We start from the raw sequence: 23,293 nt of genomic DNA on the forward strand, positions 1-23,293 counted from the left end.
CATTGATAAGGGTCAGTTTAAATGAATGAATAGATAAACTTTGACTCTGCCCTTTTTTTAAGTTGTTAAATGCTATAAGAATTGAAAATGTTAAAAGCTCACCGATTTGGTGACAAAAATGTAATTGCAAAAAACAAAAGGCATTCACATAAGGTAGAAAAAGCCTCGACAAGGCATCCCTTGCGTGACACATTATGAGGTTATCTTGTAAGAATTGTTCGAAATGGACAATCGATCATTGAGGAGGTTGAAAACGTCACAAAAATCGAATATTTAAGCTGTCTGCGGAAGAAAAAAAAGGTTCTTTTGATAACAAGAGCAGATGGAGGTGGTTAGTTACAAAGAAATATCTCATCCATATCCGGGAATTCTTAAGAAAATGATCATACCTCCATTGATTGGATGAACCATGTCTAGGCAAGTACTCTACAGTAATCTCGATACAAATACCTATGAATTGCTTGGAGTTGATTTCTATGGAAAGTTAGTTGCCAGAATGGAAGCTGGTTTTGCCACGTAGTCGACTTAAGTCCTAATATAATAATTTCTATGATTTATCGTCCTGATTCAGGTGCTCAAAGAAAAGAAGCAATATGATATCGGAACCTTTACCAGCAGAATTTCCAATGGAGAGATTACTCTATACTGTGTATCGGGTGATATGACACTTCAAGGCAAGATTAAATAATCGGATAAATAAATCGGTATTCGGAAATAAGTGCCGCATCTTGCCGAAATACTGGGTTATTCCAATGTGCTTTATAGATATTTCATTTTATGTGTGTGTAAAGTACTTGATTATGTTTGTAAAATTATAATCTTAAACATCGTTTACGTCCAATCTAAATATACAGGGACCTATGAAATGTAGCTGTTATTTATCCAAGGGTGCATCTATAATATAAGCATTTGATCATATTTCTCTTGTACATATGTGTTCAGTGTTGTATTGTTATTAATCCCTATTGAAAAAGGTCTGATAGCCTTGGAGAAAAGATTCCCTGGATTAAAAGAAAAACCTGTGTAACGATTATTCCAATTTTCCACTATATGATCAGAATGCTTTTTCTAATAAACAAGTTCTTAATTTAATTGTGTTTAAAATAATGTGTTAATAATAAATTAAATGTGTTTGAAATAATAAGCCTTTTGTGATGTATTGAACATTATGAAGGGGAGAGGGGGTTCTGTGAAGACTGATCTGCTTGTCCGATAGCAAAGGCAGTGTGCTTAATATACTCCTCCACCACTTCTACCGGAATACACTTAGAAACACGATCTTTTATGGGCCGCAATGAGCTCTCGGATTTCTACTCCTATTAGAAGCCATTCGCGAAGAGGAAGGAATGATGTATCTCTTCATGCAAAACTTTTTTTTCTTTGCAGCTGCATTCTAATACCGTAAAATTGATGAACAATCAGCCTCGCCTGTTTTTTAATGCAAAAGTAACTATTCGGACTATTAAAACTATTACAATTGATGGGACAAAAAAAAATCATAGAAATAGACGATTACAGCCAAAAGGGATAAGGGGACACCTTTTCATAAATTTTATGTTTTTTTATTGTGTAAATGAAGAACGAAAGAATAAAAGATCGTTGGTTTAACTTTATAGATCTTTAGTGTTTCTTTATTATACACTTTCTTTAGTGTTTCTTTATTGTACGCAGAAAGAATTTGAGTTAAATTTTGATGCATTGGATTTTGATATGAATGAAATTTGCAATTTTTATTTTTACGTTCATTTATCAAAAGTGTGTTAATCAGAATGATTCTCTAAATTAATTCTTTGGGGGGGTCTAAAGTGAATTACAATTTTTATATATCATTAAGATAATCATAAAATGAATATTTACCTACTTATTGCTAATAAGAAAGATATGTCCTTTAGAGGAATTGGTTTTGCACTAAATAGAAACATGATTTTAAGATCATAAGTAAAACTCATTCAAAACAGTATCTTAAACCTCTCTATACGTTAATTTCTTTGATGCAAGAAAAAAAATCTGAACTTAAAAAGCCCGGCAAAGCAGCAAAAACAGACTGCATTTTATTACAAAAACGATTTTATGTCATAACAATCAAAATAGATTTTCATATCCAGCTCCTTAAATGAGGAGGAAAATTAGATTTAAAGTTTTGATAAAGCAATAAAATTACATTTTGTTCCTTTACATTAAAGTTTTTTTCAAAAAAAGCTATGTATAAATTTACAAAAAAAAATTGCACAATTAAACTGGAAAATCATAGCACATTTAAACTGGTATAATTTGAAAAAAATTTGTAATTTCAAGCGGTTTAAAAATTATTTTCGTAACAATATTTCTACAATTATCACTATAAAACGCCGAATTTTTAATTTTCAGTTATTCAAAATTTTATAAAATTTACCAAAATGTACATTCCCATTCATTCCAATGTTTTCTACAGATTCAATGGTCTGTCCTGTAGAACACCAGCACACCGTACCTATGCATCATTATCTTTCCATATAAATAAATATATACTTTTGCTTAAGCCAAGCAAATCAAAAAATATATCATACTGTTTTATGTTAGAATTGTACAAAAATCGAATGTAGCTGCACCAAAAGTTCATAAGCTTATTTGTTTTATTGGTAATTGATTTAGCATAAAATGTATATTAACATCAATATATAGAGAAATGAATACTTAAGAAATGAAATGAATACTATACAAATCCACACTTCTTGCCCGATTTTATTCAACTTTGACATATATTCTCTTCAAAATGAGAAAGAAGCTGTTACAAACTTCCAAAGGTTATGTAAAATTTCTGTTCATTAAAAATTATTCAAGACTTTGGTATCATCTAAAAAAATTACTAAAATTCAGTTTTACATTATTTAAAGTTTAAAAATAATTTTTAACACATTGAATGACAAAAAAGTTGTACGGAGTTTGCCCGTGGTTTCGCAATGATTTTTTTACTATGCAATACATATTATTTATATTGAAATAGTTTCAACATAATCATGTTTTAATAAATTTATTAGAAAATCATTATCGGAAATAAACTTGATGATGTAGCATGGATATTAAGATATTGTTACATAATTTTATGCTCTTGTTTTGAATTTGATATAAACTAAAACAGAAAAATAATGTGTAACAGCAGTTATTATTATTTTTTTTTTTTTTCAGTTTGCTTCACAATTTAGCAAATTTTCTGAGAAAAACTTTATTATCAGTTATTTAGAAATAGTAAAAATAACAGCATAATTAAAAAATGATTATACCTTAATTACTGTATTAGTATTAATTATTGATATCACCCAATTGTTTGTAATCTAGCCGCATATCCACCTTGGATTGATTGTCTCTACCTCGAATACTTTGATTAAAAATTGGCCAAAATATTATTCAATCCTTCACTTGTATTCATATCTTACTCTTAAAAGGTATAAAACACATATATAATATATATAAACGAATTTTAGATTAAGAATTTTTTAATTTTTGCTCATTTTATGTATAGTAAAAATATTGAAACTATTCCTGAGCAGCCCGATGGCAATCAGAATAAAAGAATAACTGACGTTATAGCAACAAAAAATCGGTAAATATGGTTAAATCCTAATGCCCATCACCGATCACGATGCAAACTTTTCTGTAGGGATGACGAATGTTTTAAGAGCGGTTATTACGTAACCAATATCATAAAGTCACAAATACCAGTAATCAATACTTTTCAAAGAGGGGTGTAATTCAAATCCTTGATATGATCTTACTGGTGATATTTCGATTACTGGTTTTGGATCACGATAGAAAGTAACAATCGATACGATATCACTGAAATTTATCAAAGCGGTGATTTCACTGGAAAGTAACAATCGATACGATCTGTCCAATGGAAGCTCTCGAACAAAACTGAAAAGGAGAAATCTGTTTGTTTGTTTTCTTATGGCACTTGCCACTGACAAGCCCGCTGTTACGAAGACAGCGATTTAAGCCTGAGGGGGACGTCTCTTATTTTTTATAGCAGCGCCAACTAGGGCCAAGAGTACGACTTTGCTACTCACGCATCACTCATTCGCTTGCACAACTCCTTTTTACAGGAGGGCACATTCACACATCTCACAGATAGAACAACAGAAGAACAACCATGCCCAAACCGGGACTCGAACCCGGGACACCCAGGTCACGGGGAAGACGCGCTACCCCTATGCCAGGATGCCGGCGGAGAAATCTGTGAATGGATTGAAAAGTGAACGGACCGGTTATTGGAATTATTGTATCATTGAATTACATATGACTGAAATTTATCGGAGCGGTGACTTCACTGAAAAGTGTGAAGTCGCCGCTCCACTTTATGAGAGTAACCTTGACTTTCCGATATTCGCATTTAATGATGCACTATTCCATACAAATCCTTTTTAATTGCTTGTAACTTGACTTTGCATATATCCCGTTTACTACTGGCGCCATCTATTTGTAAAATATGGAGCTAAAGTAAACAATTTAAAGAAATAACATATATATTTAATTCAAACTTTCAGAAAATGGTTTACTCCAATAAAGAAATTAAATAAATAGTTTTGAAAAAAAAATCAAATTTAAGAAGTAAGCTGAAATAGATAAATTAATTCAATTAGACGTTACTTAAATTAGTAAATTAAGTATTAATTACAATTAATACATTTTATATTTAATATTATGTAATAATTTTTCATAATAATATGATTGAAATAACAGATATTTGGAACAAATATTTAAAAATAACAATAGCAAAATTATTTGTTATTCAAAAAATCGTATATTATGCATCTCTACTTTTCTGTAGGTGGTGCGCCCTGGTGACGCGGTACTGAGGTAACTTGCCCCACACAATTATTGTGCCCACCAAAAAAGTAACAATTACACTTTATGCCAGAAACCTCTCACACGCCCCACCCATATTCGTTCTCAATTCAACTGAATATAATTTTGTAGGAAATTAACAGAAGATCTTTGCTTGATAATTATCGATTCAATTAGCAATATTATAAATGATGAAACTTCTAAAAAATTGAATGCTGAGGTAAGAGATTTCTGAAAACAGAAGAATCTGATTTTTCTGAAAAGTTTATGGATACCATTCCTTCTTCGAAAAGTGATTTATTAAATTTATAGTACTATTTCTTGACAATTTAATAAAGGAATATTACTGTCAGACTTATTAGTCAGTTTTAATTACTATTTTTTACTAATCTACCAAATCTATGCAAAACATGTGTACAGAATAATTGATAACATCATTTCATTAAAACTCATCAATTATTATATAAGAGTTAAAAATGTAGCCAAATATCCTTTTAGAACAGCATGCAAATTCCATTAATAAATGGTGAATTTTCCATTTAATAATCTTGTCTGATTAAGAAATTTCTAGTATTATTTTTTCCTTTCTGTGAACTTTTCTTGGGAGTTATGTTAGAGTATTTTGAATGAAAAACTCAAAAATAAATAAATTTTGTCTTTAAAAGCATACTAGAAAGGTATAGAATACTCATTTCTGGCACTGACATTTTGATAATTCCCATCATCTAGGATATCAGCGTCACTTCCGATCTATCTATCGCAAGTGAAAATTTCAGCCATGCCGGAAGTCATTTGTTTTTCTTAGTATTTCTAAACAACATTCTGTAAATAATATAAAAAGTATATCTGTGAAGGTGAATCGTGAAACAGTTCCATGATTATGCATTTTCATTTTATTTGTGAATGCATATAAGCTAGAAAACCAGTCCCTCTTGAATAATCATGTCACAAAACCCATGACAGCTCAGAAAGCAATCACTGTCTTCGTGAAGAAAAGACTGCATGAAAAAATTGTGTGAAATATTTCGTAAGTTTAAATTTATATGTCATTTAGCACTTGCCAGATTTCTAATTTTTAAAAGCTGAAAAAAACTGATAATTTTATGAATCTGGGGGGGGGGAAACGCGGCAAACAATAAATAGTCAAAGAACTGAACTGAATGTACTAATAGATGATTCATATTTGTAAATCGTAAACACTGATTGTTTATTTTATTGCTATGTAAAATTTTTACTTTATTTCGGCATAGTTTAATATGGCAAGTATGTTTATCTGTCATGTAGACTTTCTTATAATTTTAAATAAATAATACAGGCATGAAATTTAATTAGAAAATGTTGAGTTGTTATTGTTTTTCGATCTAGTAAAGTGACGTGTGTATGTGTAATTTTTTAGTTTTTATTTTACTGAGAGATACCATGAAAATGTTTTAGCTTTTAATGTTATAAATCGGAGGGGCATTTAAATTTATGATCAAAAGCTATTCAAATCCTTAGGCATTATAATTTTGTTGTTTTGTTTTGTTTATTCTGCTTGTGTTATCGTTTCTTTAAATGGAATTGTCATTCATTATTTATATGTAAGTTTTCAATGAATGTGTAGTTGATATTTGAAAAATATAAAGTTATGTTATCTTGAAGGTTGATATAAATCAGTTTTGTTTATGTTGAGAAAAAGGAAAAGCGAACTTGAGCCGTGTCATTTTTATTCCTTTAAAAGTTCAATTTTTAATCCTTTTTTTTTTTTTTTTTTTTTTTTTTGTATGTGTGTGTGTGTCAAATTATTAGGAGCGTTAAGTACTGTAGTGAAAAAAAAATCAATAAAATTTACTGTGCATTAGAGAATCATTTAATAATAATCATCTTAGAAGAATTAAGTTTTTTCATCTGTAGAAAATTTTTTAGCTGTTTAGAATATTAATAATTAGAATGTTTTATTTTGTCATGGCATTTAAAACATTTAAATATTCTACTTCATAACTTCTTATTTTATGAAAGATAAGCTTGTAGTTTCAACAAGCAATGACATATTCAGCTTGCTTTCTTTTATTAAGTGCTGTGGTAATTTCCATAAGAATTTTAGTTTACATGTGTAATAAAATCATCTTAAATTGGAAACAACTCTAAAGCAAACACTTATTATGTTTCAATATTTTTTTAAATGCTTAAAATAAAAAATTTTAGTTTTTGTTAATTCAAAAATGTAATTTTTTTTAATTTGATCTTATTTACATGTAATTTTTATTTATTTTCATATATTTAGTGAATTTATATATTGCTAGATAGTACTATCTATTGCAAAGACTGCTGAAATTCTGTTAATCTGAATTGACAAAAAAATAAAATCCATTTTATAATACTGTAATTACTTATAATATAAGCACCACCAATATCATTTTTAAAAAAACACTAATAACTATGTCAATATTTGAAAAAAAAAATGAAAAATAGTAAATAAGCTAGTCTGTTCTAGAAACTTTTTTGAAAATTTATCTGGAAAAAATCTCAAAAACTGTTACAATTAAGTAATTTATTTATTATGATCTTCTTGCAAAGCTCACTAAACACTCACCATCAGTTTCATTATTTTAGATTTCTATATTTGTTGAATTATGGCTTTAAACAGTTCAACAACCTTATCATAATTTTATGTTTTTACTGAAGGATAAATGTTTTAACTATAATATTTCATAGTTTTTAAAATTTTAAATGAAATGTGTATGTTCATATCAATTATAAAAATATGTTTACTGGTTTTCATGGTCATATATATTTTTTTAAATATGCTGATTGATGAATGTTTTCTTAATCTTTGAGATAATTGTTATATCACTTATTTGTCATTATTTCAGAATATCTTCTTGAGATGCTAATATGTTTCACTTGAAATAGGAAGTTCTTGAATTTCTATGAAGAAAATTCTGTAAATAATTTTTGTACCTAAAAAAGTAAGTATTTTCTATTGAATGAAGAATATTGCTGTATTTTTCTCTCTGTATATATATATATATATATATATATATATATTGTATTTCCCTGCTTTGGGTTTAAGTTACATTTTAAATACACTTAAAAATAAATTTTCTGAAAAAAAAACATAACACATATATGAAGAATTTAATGATTTTTATGCAAAATATGGTTACATTTAGCTCTTAATTATAAACAAATAATATTAATTTGAGAAATAGACTAGCAAATTAGGAATGATTGAATATTATATTTATTAAATGTATTTTGATAATCTATATGATCATCTTATGAAGAATGTTTCATTGTTTAGATATTTTTACTTTTTTGTATATGTAATATAGTGAAAATATAGTAATCGTCAAAAAATTTTAACTCTAAATTTTGACAAATCTCCACATTTTAGACCTTTTTGAATTTGAAAAAGGTACATCTATCTGTGACAAAGTAACTCAAAAACACTTTGAGTTAGACAGAGAAAATTTGACATAAAGTCTTTATCCTAAATGTTTAAATTTCTTTCACATTTTAGCAAAATTCATTCAGAGAATGACTTTATCTAGCTGTTCGAAAATAATTTAACACAATAATTATAAAATAAAGAGAGCTAAGGAGATAAAATTTAATACATTGAATTAACATCTAGAATCTAGACATCAATCAAATTTTGAGACAAATACAATTAAGGTTGACTGTATTGGTCTGTTCTTTTAGAAACATGTATATATGATAGCCCAAAAGTGAATTGCATATATAAAATTTGGTGTGGGATTTTGTGGCTACAAGTGTAGTTTTGTGCCAAATTTTAGTTTCCGTCTGTTAGTTCAAACACAAATTCAATGTTTGGATTCTATTAACTGCATGCTAGGAATTAATTACGAAAGTTGACACGTCAGATTCAGTAAAATTGCTGAATTGGCACCAAAAATTAATATTTTGTAACTGTTATATGACAATGCTATGCAAAGCATTCTGTGGGATAACATCTTTATTAGAGTGTATACAAGAAAGTTTTGGGGGGATCACTTCTAAGAGTTCAACATAGATTTGATTCAATTTAAATTTCTCAAATAATTTTTTAGAGCAATTATTATTGTATAAATTGTCAAGTAAGTAATATGTATTTAAGATTGAAAAGAAAAGAATTAAATATGTGCTATTTCAATTTATAAATAAAGGTTATGTGTGCTACTATTTACTTAAATTTTGCTTCTGAGTCTTGAAATTAGCAATATCATCTTATATTAATTGTATGATTTTTGCTGTTATCATTCCTAGATACGACTGGTTTATTAACACTAATGATGGTTAAATTTTCTTTTATTAGCTATCAAACAATAATAATTTCCATCATTAATGTTTGCACTGACTAAAGAATTACAAGAGGAATTAAAAAACACGAAGTACTATCATTTCAATAGTTAAAAATTCAAATAAGTTAATAATAATTTTTTTCAAAAAATTAAGTTAATTCCTGGAGAGTGTTTTGACAAATTTAAATTACTGATGATATGATAAAGATAATAAAAGTTGGAAATTTATATCTAGAAACATTTTCATAGAACTAGAAGCCTTTTTCTTCCTAGTATAATCGTTTTTTAATTATATTATGATTTGATATGTTTTATGTCCTTATCTTTTTTAGTTTTTTTTTTTTATCATTTTAAATTATTTTTTCCTTGAAATTGGCTCCAAATAATTGAAATCTGATTACACATGCAAATTAAAATAACAATCTTTTATCTACAGTATGTTATAGCAAATTTCAATCATTGTTATTAAAAAGAACAGTTTATATAATATACAAATATTTGTGTAATTTCTCTATGTACTATTATGCTGAAGATAATAAAAATAAATCTGAATTATAAAAATTGTTGTAATTGCATTCTTTAGGAAATATGATGCGTGGACCAGATGATGTGGCTCTGCATTTTTCAGATGATGCTTCTCGTACTGCAACAAAGTAATGCTTTTGTTTTTAAAATGTTCATACACTTTTATCTAACTTGAATTACCTCATGTTTGAAAAGATTGAAAGTTATCACTCATTGATTTCTGTACCAGAGTTAAAAAAATTTATGCATTTATATGTTAATGATGACAATACACTATTTTAATATTTATTAAGCTAATAATTAAGAATTATTCTCTTAATTTAATTAACTCATATCCCAATTCTGCAAATTAATTATAAAGTGGGTGCACTAAAAGGAATAACATTTTAAAAATATACTACTGTGTCTTAAAAATTATATTAAATTTATTGTATTTTAATTTTATAATTATCAAATTTTCTCAATACAATTGTGGTTTTTTTGTGATAGTTATAAAAATTTGATGGTAGAATGTTATTTTATTTAATAAACATAAATAAATTGTATTTATATTTACTGTTTTTATTTAATGTAAATAAGAGTAAAATTTTAAAGTAAATTCTATATTTTTCAATGATTTGTAAACTGTGTGATGGGAATTGAAGAAATAAATATTCACACAGATTTAAATAGCTGTTAAATGATACCCAGGAATTTTAAGTGATCTTTTGTTTATATAATCTTTTAGGAAATTATATGATGTGGGTATTTTTACTTTGAACAATTTTTTTAAATTCTCCATATTAGCATTTCGTTCATCAATCAGTCAGACAAGCTGTCTTCTTTTTCAAATATCTACTCCTTAAGGAGCTATATCATATCAATTTATTTATTTTATATAAACTAATAAGCAAAATATTTTTAAGATTGTAATTGTCCATTTACATGAGTAAAAGGAAAAAAGTACTACCAATCCAATTTAATTCTCAGAGCTGAAAGTTGGAAAATTAAAAGAGTATAGTTTTTTTAAATTTAAAAATCAACTTGATAATATGAAACGCAAGTGATGAATTTATTGTATAATTTTTTAAACTTTATGGGAGGGTGGGTGCTATTTATTTCTTTTTTCCCATGCACATTTTTCTTTAGTTTCTATTAATGTGAAGAAAAATACATATTTTAGCTAATGTTTTGAAGTTGAACTGGTAACACTTGGCCATTGACTTGATTTGAATTTCAATTAGCAATTTCTCATTTATTAATTTTTTATTGAGTAAATTAATTCTAATCTTCATATATGGTATGATATTTTGGTGACTAAAAAGATAAATATTAGTTTTATGTCCAGCTGTATAACATCTTAAAGAGTCAAAATATTAACATCACTGCAATTGGAAAAGGCATGTTAACATTTAAACAATCATGTTTATTTTTTATGCACATGTAGGAAAAGTAATTTATAACTGCAGAATATTTAATATTGAAATGTTGGTAAATTGCAGTAAAAAAAAAAATGCTAAGAATCAATTTTAAGATGGAAAATTATTGATGATAATGCATTATTGATGCAAATATTAATTAATGAAGATTAAGCTAACCATTTGCTTGCCTTTCTATTTAGGAAAAATGAAATATTGTGAAATAGAAAATGGCAGTTGATTCTGATAAAATTTATTTCAAAATTTTACTAGATTATTAATATTTATATAGCTTTGGATTTTATTGAAAAGGTTACTTGGTTCTATAAATTCAATTTCTGTAATAATGCTATAGAGGAATAGATAGTATTTTGTTTTTATTGTTTTTTAAACTATGATTATCACTTTGTAAAGGTTGAAATTAAAGGTTAAAAGCTATAACAACTTGTTGACCAACAATAAAGGATTTTATCAAAAGATTTTCCCTTTAAACAGATATTTCTGCTTATAAATATGTTAAAATAATCAAACATCAGTCTGGCAATTTGTTAAAATTTATTAAAACAACTAAAATTTGTCTTTTGGGGAATTAACATTATCTGATAAATATTGAATGTATGTATAAGTTGTTGTTTTAAATTAGTTTTTAAAAAAGTATTTAAACTGAAAACCTTATATTACTAAAAAAAATTATTAATATCCTAAATTTATCAGATGAAGTTAATAAATAAAAAGTTTAAGTTCCAACTGTAGACATTGGTGGAAAATGAAAGGTCATTGGTGATTGATTATAAAATAAAGTTGGCTTGATAGATAGTTAAGTGATGAATAATTTTGTCATATAATTGATTAAATTGTTTGTTTATACAAATTTCCATCTTGCTCTAGTTATAAAATGTTATTGTTAATATAATTATCCGATGTAAATAGAGATTTTTTACAACCATCATGAATTTAACAAAAAGATATCTGTTTAACTCATAATGGCTTTATTTATTTTTTCATTATTGCAAAATATGTCTTTATTATTATATAGTTTGAATATTATTTATATAGTTTGAGTTAATTTTATTTAACAAGCAAAACTTATTAATGATTTGATTAAATATATATTTAATGAAGTTGATTGAATTATATATATATATATATATATATATATATATATATATATATATATATATATATATATATATATATATATATATATATATAATTCCATCTGAAATTAAGAATAATTTATTTCAAAATAAATAACTTTTAATGCTGCTTAGAAACTGTATTAAGTGTAAGCTTTTATACTTAATCAGCTATTTTCTTTCTACATAAATGAAAGCACCTGTAGATATTCTTTATTTAATTGTGAATTATTTAAAGTTTCTTTTGTAATAACATATACTAGCATACATTTGTCTGTTTGATGCATTTATAATGTTTATACTGTTTCATAATTACTTGCTGTCTTTTAATTATTTTGTATCCATAATTTGTATTTTTAAAACCAAGAATAACTATATTCTGTTATACATTGTTGTTTAAATCTGATTGATTTGTTTATATGCACCAGCTATTCATCTCATTATTCCTTTTGTTTAAACCTCTAAAATAAGTAGTAGGCAAAAAGTATAAAATTTTGTGTGGTATTTTCATTTATGATTAAATATTTAATTTTTCTGTTTTTAGGCATCCACTCGCAGTATTCTTTCACTTAGCATTCCGAGCACTCGCTCTTTTGGTGTATTTAATGTGTGGTTGGTTCAGCAACAGTTTTATATCATGTTTTGTTACAATAATTATATTCTTGTCCTTGGATTTCTGGACTGTTAAAAATGTCACTGGTCGTCTGCTGGTAGGACTGCGTTGGTGGAATTATGTAGATGATGAGGGAAAGAGTCATTGGGTTTTTGAATCAAGAAAGGTATGCTATAACATTATGTGTGTATCTTTTATATTAAGTTAATGGTAGCTGTTGTTGTAGATTATTTTATTATAAAAAATTAGAAATTTAAAAAATACCAAAATTTTGTAATATTATTATTAAATGCTCATATGTTTGCTTGCTTATTTCTTTAATCATCTATTCATGCTTTCAGTCTCCTGCTACTGTATTTATAAAGTATATTTTTCCAAATAAGATTTAAAAATAAAAAAGATAAAAAGTGACATTTTTATAGATTAATTTTTATTATAAATATTAATTTTCTTTTTCATTAGTTTAAGTTGAATTTTAATTTACTCCTTAGATTTTTATGAATGTTTTTAAGCACTGTATTATTATATATTAATTAATTAATATTTGATTTTTTTAAATGTCAAAATAAGTTTTAACCACATATTTCTTTTAAATATTCCATTCCAGTTGTACCTTTCTAAAAGTGTGTTCATTTTTTATCTGAGCAATTTCCATCTAAACATATGTTTATCAGGTTCTTCAATAATTTGAACATATTTTGTAATTATAACTAATATGTCAGTTGTTTAACCCTTTTAAAATATGGATAAAAAAAATAGGATTTTTTTTTTAATAATATAATATAAATGTTGATTTTTTTTTTTTTTTTTTAGTTATTTTAAAAGTTAAATTAAGATATGCAAGTTGTTTGTAAACTTTAGAGGACTATGAAAACAAAACAAATGTACAATCTTGTTCATACAAGATCAAAAATAACTTTTAAAAGTTTCAATTCAACATAATCATACATGTCTAATGGGAATCCTTCCAGAAGTACTGAAAGATATTGAGGTGATATGACAACTCATACCAAGCTTTATTCTGTATGTTTTGTGTAAAGCTTTGAAAAGAGGAAAAGAAAATTTCTTTTATTCATTTTTTCTTCCTCCCCGGGGCTGCATTAAATAATGATTGCCTGTTCCACTGCTACTAATTAAAGTAAACAAACTTGACACCTATATCTGCAACCTTTCAAAATGTGACACCAGTCATGCTAAAATTGAAATTGTGGGTGTTGTTGTGGTTGTTATCATATCACCTCTGCATCTTGTATGTTTCTAGAGAGACTTTTATTGAATAATTATAATTGTGTTGAGTTGAAACTTTCAACTATTATTTTTTTATTACCAATGAACAATGAAGTTAACTTTGTTTTTAATGGCCATGCAAGGTTGGGGTATTTGTTTATAAACCCTTTGTATAATAGGCTTGTAAGTTCAATATGTTAACAATCGTATATTTTTATCTGAATTGAATGTTTTGCAATTTTTTTTCTCCTTTTATTATCTTTACTTTTTATTATATTGACTAGTCAGCTTTGTATTTAAACTTTGAGAACTTTTATATATATAACCTTTCAAATTTAGAGAATTAAAATTACTATTACTGAGAATTATAATTAATTTTCCCAGAATTATTTTTATATTTATAATGAATATTTTTGAAAGTGTATCAGTATAAGTTTAATTTGTGTTTAATAATTAATGTATTTAATGAGGAACAACTATATTTTGATTTGGCTTTAAAAATGTATGATTGCTTCTATGTGAGTTTTATGTGAAGAATGATCCTGGAATTCAAAGTTTTGTTTCTTATAAGTTTTTCAGCTATATAGTGAGAATTCCAATACCCTCTTTTAATATATATGTTGTGTTTTGTCATAAAAAGGTTGCTGTTATTTTTTTAATGTCAAATGTTAATCATTGTTTATATTGCCTAATTATGATATTATGTAAAGGAAATTCTTACTATTATTCTCTCGATAAATATTGGGTGAGCCTATTTAGTCATCTAATTTAATAATGCAAATGTAAATTAGTGTCGTTTTCTACTATTTTTTAACATTTATTGAAAAGTAATTTGAAACAATTTCTGATCTATTAAATATTTGTTATTCAATTATTCTTGATATTTAAATATTAAATTTTTATCTAAAGTATTTTTTTTTTTCTCTCTCTTTCTCTGTTTAATATGTAGGATGAAGATATTTCATTAGTCGACACTGCAGAAGCACAAATATTTTGGCTTGCTTTGGTTCTTACACCTGTGGTGTGGTTTCTTTTGTTGTTTGTTAGTTTTTTCAGGTTAAATGTCAAATGGTTTGTAAGTATAGTTAAATTATTCATTTTTTCTTCCGTGTTTTTTAGTTATTTAGTTTTTATTGTCATTTTTGTTAAAGAGAGATATGTCTATTTTATTATATTTTTTTTCCTTAATTTTCATCTATAATTTTTCCCTTTTAGTTTATTCTGAATTTTAATTCCAAGTTCTTTAATATTTCAGATTGTAGTCATTATAGCATTAATTTTAAATGGAGCCAATTTGTATGGTTATTTGAGGTGTAAAGTCAAAGGCACAGACAAATTTTCTTCTGCCATTTCCAGCATGATGGGAAAACAGATGATTAGTAGTGTGAGTATTTGAAGACTTTATATTTATACACCAATTTTAGAGTTATATATTTTATACAATTATTTTTATTAAAATATTGAATTCATTAAAAAACAAAAAGAGAAAGAACTTAAAGCAAGTAATAAGATAACTGCAGAAACCTTAATTTCCTAATAAAATACTGATGTACAAGCTTTTTTTTTTTTCTTTCCAAAATCTTGCAAAATTTTTAGTTCATTTTATCTGAACCTGTCATGTCAACTTTATATAAAATATGGATTTAGTATTTTCCCCCCTCAATTATGTTAAAAATACCAGGATTAAGATTTAAATTAAATTAAATTGTGTTTTAAAGAGCTTTTTTTTTCAAAAAATCATTAGTAAATCCTATTAATAAAGTTTATTGTAGATGTATATTAAAGAAATTTCTGAATTATTAAAAAATAAAATTAGTTTTCAAATTCTACCTTGCATTACTGCAGAAATAAATCAAAAGGAGAAAGAATTTAAATAACAACATTTGAATGTCAAAATTTTAATAAGGGAGTTGAAGCATTATTTAGAAATTTATAAATGCATGTTGATTTGTTAAACATAACAAAAAGGAATTAGCTGCAAAATTAAAATGCATCTATCTTATAAAAAAATTCCAAATATTAATGAGTTGACAGGATTTTCAAGCAGAACATAACCTTTAATAATTTTCTTAATGTAATTTTTTTGAAAATTATTATTTTGCATAGAGAAACTTTAAGCAAATAGTTAATTCTCAGTTCATTACTTAGTTTTACGAGCATATTTCCTTATAGTAGTTTTTTTATAATCTGCAAATATGTAATCAAATATCAGTATAGAATACCTTGATATTTTGTATAAAATAAGTTAGCAAATCTATTCTTCATTTTCCAAATCAAAATATACAATCTTAGCTTTTAACTTTTCCTATATGAAATATTTCATCATTAAAAATAGATTGAAATTCTTTGAATAATATTTACTTTTCATTACTCCCTATAAGAGGAAAAATTATTGACTTTGTCAATCACCTTTTATTAACATTTGATTTAATACTTTTGAAAAATTCCTAGTTTGCTACTATATATATATATATATATAAGCAATAGATTTAATATTGATATTTTGTTTAAAATAAGTTAGCAAATCTATTCTTCATTTTCCAAATCAAAATATACAATCTTAGCTTTTAACTTTTCCTATATGAAATATTTCATCATTAAAAATAGATTGAAATTCTTTGAATAATATTTACTTTTCATTACTCCCTATAAGAGGAAAAATTATTGACTTTGTCAATCACCTTTTATTAACATTTGATTTAATACTTTTGAAAAATTCCTAGTTTGCTACTATATATATATATATATATATATAAGCAATAGATTTAATATTGATATTTTGTTTAAAATAAGTTAGCAAATCTATTCTTCATTTTCCAAATCAAAATATACAATCTTAGCTTTTAACTTTTCCTGCATGAAATATTTCATGATTAAAAATAGATTGAAATTCTTTGAATAATATTTACTTTTCATTACTCCCTATAAGATGAAAAATTATTGACTTTGTCAGTCACCTTTTATTAACATTTGATTTAATACTTTTGAAAAATTCATAGTTTGCTACTATATATATATATAAGCAATAGATTTAATTTGCGCCTACTTTCTTGAAATTAATTATTTCCTTATTATTCAAATTCATTCTTTTACTTCTGAGTTGCATGAGTTTGACTTTTCCATTCTTCTCAGGGCATTATTTTTTCTAACTTTAATTTCTGACATGAATTCCGCTTGTCTTAAATCAGTTCTTCTCAGCTAGGTTTCTGTAAATTCCTTGCTTGAAAATATACATTTCTAAATATATGACAGTAAAAATACACTAAATAGTTGAGTATATTTTTACATAGCCATATAATCTCTTTTTCTATTAATAGTTTGCTGTAGTAAGCATGTTATTGGAATTTGTGGTCATGGTTTTAACAAAGAATTTTTTAAACTATTTTTTTATTCAATGTTTGGATTTTATATGTATATGAGAAAATTCTTTTATCCATATCTTTCAAAAGAATTCAGCACAAATGAATTTGCTGTCTTTAGTATTGATGAGCTTAAAAATAATGGGTTAGAACTTTTTTCAAGGACTCCATGTTTTAAAAGTATAAAATCTAAGCGCATATATTTAGAATCTTCTTTCTGTATTTGGCACTTATTGATGATGCATGCTACTTTTCAAAATAGGAAAATCATTTCAGATTTTTATTGAACCATTTATTTATTTTTTTCATCAATTTTGTGAAGATGATGTGAAGTCATGGATCGAAAGAATTTTTTTTATTTTAAACTAAAACATTATGTTAATTATCATATGTTATTTTTTTTCTATTACATGTCTTGTACAACTAGATTGAACATGTTATATGCAAAGATTCCTCAATGTAAAAATTTCTGAATCATTCAAGTTTTATGCATGTTTTTTTTAGAATATTGTTTTCTGTAATATTTTCTTAAATGGTACTATGTAACAAAAATAATCGTCTGAATATTAATTTTTATTATTTTGAAATTCTATTAGTTATTTTTATATAAAGGCTGTTTATTAAAATAATTTTACTAACCTATATACTGTTGTAAAATTTAGTATATTTAGAATAGTGTAAGTATCTTTAATATATACAAGGGTCATCCAGCTAATAAAATCCATTTAGTTATACAAAATGAAAAATACAATATTTATTAGGACAATAAATTCAGGGGTGTTTGTGCTCCGGGGAAACCCCGGAATTCCGGGGATTTTGAACTTCGATACCCGGAAATTCCGGGGATCGTCGTTCAAAAGGAAGTAGGAATAATAATGAATTATTTATTTTGATCTGGGTAATTTTGTTTGCTTTGAAGGCAGAAAACGCAAGGTCAGTGTGTGTGGTGAAAACTTTTCCTTTCTTTCTCCAAAGGCAGTGATAATGCGTGAAAAGGGGGAAAAACTTCTTTTTTGTTCTTTCCTTATTGCGAGTTATGACTCATTCCCCCGGTTCTCGGACATTCTCTTCTGGATTCTTTTCGGCAAGTAGGCGCGGCAGAAAAAAAAGGGAGAGACTTCGTTCGACCAGATGTGCGATCACGTGACCTGGGTTCAAAGGTCTTAATTTTGCAAAAAAAGTAATTCTTTGAACTTTTATAATTAGGTCATTCAATACTTCATAATCGTAATTTTTCATTTCTCCCCCCCCCCTTCTCGAAACTCCAAAATGTCGGTAGTAAGTCCGTAAAAGTTTCCGGGGATTTTTTGGGGTCCCACAAACACCCCTGTAAATTATGTTACTTACTTAAAGCTTCCTGCAGTTTTCTGTATAATCACCTCCTCCAACATTTGTCGTATCTGGTCACAAACTACAGAATTCCCATGATATATTCTTCTACCCCAATGCTTTAAGCCTAGAGATTGCTTCATACTCCAATTCTACATCGCCTCACCCTCAATACATATTGTTTTTCATTTTATATAACTAAAAGTCTTTATTTCTGGGTGGCCTCATATATCATCAGCAGAATAAATTTATTTGAAGGACAATAATATTTTTCTCAGTTAGTTTGAATGCATACAGATTATACCAACAACAAAATTGTAAATAAATAGCACTTTGTTTCCTAGCTTCGTCAATAATGCAGTTTTTTGTAACGTTGAAAATATTTATTATTTTGCTTCTTTATTGTAAGCTGTGATTAATTTTACAAAGATATTGCAATTCATCAGTTTCAAAATATATGTTTTAATTGATGAAAACTGCTGTTTAATTTTTTCTATCGTATAAAAAAAGAATCTTGATTTTGCACTAGTTTGATTATGATATTTTCTGAATAATTATCTTAATAATATCTTATAATAATTATGAGACCATCCTCTTGCAATTATCCTCATCAAAAAGTTTGATTAATTTTTGAATTAGTTTTAGTATGCTGTTCCTAAATAACAAGCTTTGCACAATGTAACCAAGTCTAAACCTTGTGCCTCAAAAAACAAAAACAAAAAACATTTATCACTTAGCACATCTTTATTTTCTTATTAGTAAAAATGTGAGTCATAAAATAAGAAATTTAGATCATTTTTTAAAAACTGATTTATTATACTTTTTCAATGTTTGACTTGTATGAAAAGTATTTTGATTAATATGAAAGATATTATTAATTGAATTTTCTGGAAATAGCAATCTTAATATTTGTTGAATGAATTGATGTAGAATGATTTGAAGTTTAAAAAGAAATTGTGAAATTCTTTTGAAAATCATTACAAAAATTGCTGAGAAACCAGTTAAATATTCATATCTTTTTTTTATTTTCTATTTCCATTAAAAGTGTGTTAATATTTTCATTTTTGTGCTATCAGCATTGCAAAAAAAAAAATAATAATAATTTTAATAGAATATAAAATGTATCGTTAATATAGAAAAAGTTCGGATTCTTGTAAATCTTTTTTCTATAAAGGTTTTAATGTAAATTGCTTAATATAAGTATTCATTTATTTTGGACACTACATATTAAAAAATATTGAGCGAATCAGTTCTAATAGAATTTTTTTTGTATTATATATTAATAATTTATAAATTGAAACCCAAATATATTCACTCCATTGGAATGATATAGCAAATTGGTACTCATTGTTTTTTTCCCATAATTTTTTCTTTCTCTCACTTTTCTTGTTCTTGATTGATTATTTTTTTATGATTCATATATTATTTATATTAATACTGTATGCAGTTTTAATTTGCAACATTTTTACTATTGTTTGGCTTTTTTTTTTTTTTTCTGTAACTATTTCTATAGGCTTTATGAGTTTATTCTATCATATTATTTTTCTGCTTTTATTTCCGTTTGAATGGAGTGAATTAAATAATTAAGTATAAGAAGATGAATATTAGTTATAAACTCATTGCATTTTTAATTACGATTATGTAATGTTTGCATATAATTTATGAAACTACAATTCTTGATTAAAAACAACTGCTCTCATCTTATTAAGTATAGTTGGTCAAAACTGAGTTAAATTTTATGAGAAGTTTCAGATTTTAATTTATATGTTCATATATCTTTTGATCCATATATATATTTAGTTTTATATCAATTAAAATTAATTATACTTCAATTAAGTTAGTATTCTGTCAAACTAATTGTCAGTGGACAAAATTTGTTTTCAAATTAGTGAATTTTTATATTAATAATTCTTTGAATCTATTATTTGTTTTTATATTCTATTCTACATATTTCATTCGTTATCTGTGCATTGTTTTTATACCAAAGAAATAATAGTAAATTTTTAAATTAAAAAGTTCTTTTCCCTTTTTTTAATGCATAAATTTTGTATTTGCTTTTCAAATTTTTATTTATTTATTTTTATTTTTTTCTAATTGTTCAGATGTTTAGTTCTCTCTGGAAGAAGTCTGAACAACAACCACCGCCAGCTAGGCCATTTTCAAATACTGTCTGAAAATACATAATTTGTCAAAATTTACTATTGTTATGCTTTGTATGTATTCTAATAAAATTTAACTTATACAATGATGTGAGCATTTTACTGCAAATTCTGGAACATATAATTTTCATTTATTATTTAAACTAATGGAATATTTTCTATTCAGATTGCTTATATACTTCTTTCTTCAAAACTTCAAAATTCTTTGCAACTAGGGTTTTTATTTTCTTTAAAAAACCTTGTTCATCAGCATTAAGCTTCATGCTTGCATCAAAGAGTTAAGCTCCGTGCCAATCTCCAATGACTAACAGTGTACTCTCATTTTGTATCTCTTCAGACACTGATTACTGCCTTTGTTATTTTCCTTCAGGCCATATATGTCACTTTTTTTGAAGATAAACATTTAAAAAGTTATATTTTCTTAATAAATTTTAATATGTAAATCACGAAATAATGCAACTTAATTTTTGCCGTCTTATCATAATTGACTGCATAGATATTTGGTTATCGCCGTAACAAAGAAATCAGATGTCACGGGCTAGACGAAAAAGACGGCATAATATACTTGATGCTTATCGTGTGAATGAAGCTAAACTCTGAGAGGACTTAGGTTGAAGAAATCCAAGTTTCATAAATCAGCCAGCCCCCCCAAAAAATTAAGTGGATTTGAGGCTGTAAACAAACATCGTTACATGATCGTGATTAAAGCTTGATTCATCTGTCTCTATACTGTTTAAAAAAAAAAAAAAAACTGCTTCATTTATAGAAGTGATAATATGCACGCACACACACATAAATTATTTAATAGAATCGAATAACTAAATCAATGAGAAATATGTTTTAACTGAAAAAAAAATGGTATACAGAAATTTATATCACTGTAAAACTTATTTTTAAGTTTAAACTTTCAAAATGTTGTAAAAATAATTCATATGAAAAAACATTCTTCAAAGGTATTGAGAAAAATACTTTTGAGGATATTCTTAAATAGATCCTTAATATTTCGATTAATAATTTTTAATTAAAAATATAGTTGGATCCTATGTAAATATGCACTTTCCCTTTATAAACTAAGCACCTGCCAGATTTCTCTTAGAGCCGCGGTGGCCTGGTGGTAAGGTCTCGACTTCGGAACCAGGGGATTTTAGGTTCGACATCCGATTTCATCGAAGAATCGTTGTGTAAGCGGGTCTGGTGCACGTTAAATCCGTCCGGGCCAATCGTCCTCCCGCTGGTGTGAAGTGGAAGTTTGGAGAGGGGAGCCAGCTCAGGTGTCATCATCTGCCCGCAGTACCAAAAATTACCGAGGTCCGTCCCAAAATAGCCCTAGTGTTGCTTTGAAACGGGATGTTAAAATAACTAAACTAAACTAACTAAAAGCCATATTTTTCTACGTCCAACTGTCGTGTACAGATTTTGTATGCCGTATGATGTAAGCCTGAAAAACATTATCTTATTAAAATTGAAATATTTGATCTATGTGGAATGAAATATGCATTTGATCGACCAGCACATTTGATTTGAAAAAATAATATTATTTTTTTTTTTTTTTTTTTTTTTTGCCAATTATGAACTGATTTTTATACTTTAATCGCATTTTCATTTCCTTTCTCAATATAAGAAACAGGTCGGATTTTGACGTTTTGTTTCTCACTTGAATAAGAAAGATAAACTGTTAAGGATATCCCCCCCCCCTCCGCCCTCTTTTTATTTCAAAGTCGCTTTTGGAAGTCAGCTAATTCCCAGGGAATATAGGTCATGTTTGATTTCAATTAATTCATTTATATACAACTTCAAGCTTCCCTCAAATTGCCAAGCATTGTAGTCCGGTTACTTTAGTTGTCTTATATTTGATCTGTTTGTGTAATAATATTTTCGGAAGTTATCACTGAAAAACTCCTAAATTCAGCTTAATTGTTATTTTGAAATCTGAATTAAAAATTTTTTTAAATCCTCCGCTTTATACATTTCCATCTTCTAAAATATATATATGTGAAATTTGGTAGCACAGGTCAAATCTGGTCTGTAAAGATCGAATATCCACACATATATTCAACTTTATTATTAGAGATTGGCCGAAGAATACATTGGAACTTTAAAGATTTCGATATCTTACTGTTAAGAATATGATAATTGACCATTATGAAGATATCTGAAGAGTCAAATAATAGAAAGTTAAAATTGTTTCAAATGAAAAAACTTCCCTTTATAGTAATAAATCGTCTTAACTGTTTTATTAATATAAAAAAATATTATATAATTTGCTTTTTAAAAAGTATTCAGGTTTTTTTTTTGCTTTATTTATAAAAATTAATTTATTCGAAATTCTTTAATGTCTAAATGCGACTCATTGATTTTATCTCATTAAAAATTTAATTGGCTTTCTTTTTCAGCTTGCCTTTTTTTAGTACTTAACTCTTTGAACTCGGATGACTCATTTCCGG

The 23,293-nt window shown here is 26.3% G+C and overlaps 1 protein-coding gene across 3 annotated transcripts; it reads left to right on the forward strand.

Annotated features, from left to right (window-relative positions):
- The first annotated feature begins 5,973 nt into the window (after nucleotides 1-5,973).
- Nucleotides 5,974-20,938, forward strand: LOC129990731 (Golgi apparatus membrane protein TVP23 homolog B-like). Of its 3 annotated transcripts, none has more exons than XM_056098178.1 (7): nucleotides 5,974-6,084; nucleotides 7,674-7,769; nucleotides 9,688-9,757; nucleotides 12,707-12,941; nucleotides 14,952-15,077; nucleotides 15,258-15,386; nucleotides 20,793-20,938. In XM_056098178.1, exons 3-7 carry the CDS (start codon nucleotides 9,693-9,695, stop codon nucleotides 20,862-20,864), a joined length of 627 nt encoding a protein of 208 aa, XP_055954153.1. In that variant the 5' UTR covers nucleotides 5,974-6,084; nucleotides 7,674-7,769; nucleotides 9,688-9,692; the 3' UTR covers nucleotides 20,865-20,938. The 3 variants fall into 3 exon arrangements, with proteins under 3 accessions (XP_055954153.1, XP_055954155.1, XP_055954154.1); XM_056098180.1 differs by lacking the exon at nucleotides 5,974-6,084 and adding an exon at nucleotides 6,181-6,199; XM_056098179.1 differs by lacking the exon at nucleotides 5,974-6,084 and adding an exon at nucleotides 6,383-6,401.
- The last annotated feature ends 2,355 nt before the right edge of the window (nucleotides 20,939-23,293 follow it).

Source organism: Argiope bruennichi, chromosome 2, assembly GCF_947563725.1.
Source record: "Argiope bruennichi chromosome 2, qqArgBrue1.1, whole genome shotgun sequence".
Lineage (NCBI taxonomy): Eukaryota > Metazoa > Arthropoda > Arachnida > Araneae > Araneidae > Argiope > Argiope bruennichi.

Excerpts from the sequence above, each read along its gene's own strand:
- LOC129990731 (XM_056098178.1), top strand. The coding sequence starts at position 9,693 with ATGATGCGTGGACCAGATGATGTGGCTCTGCATTTTTCAGATGATGCT. Across the intron at positions 15,078-15,257 it reads GGTTAAATGTCAAATGGTTT|ATTGTAGTCATTATAGCATT; the intron begins GTAAGTATAGTT and ends TTAATATTTCAG. Across the intron at positions 15,387-20,792 it reads GAAAACAGATGATTAGTAGT|ATGTTTAGTTCTCTCTGGAA; the intron begins GTGAGTATTTGA and ends CTAATTGTTCAG.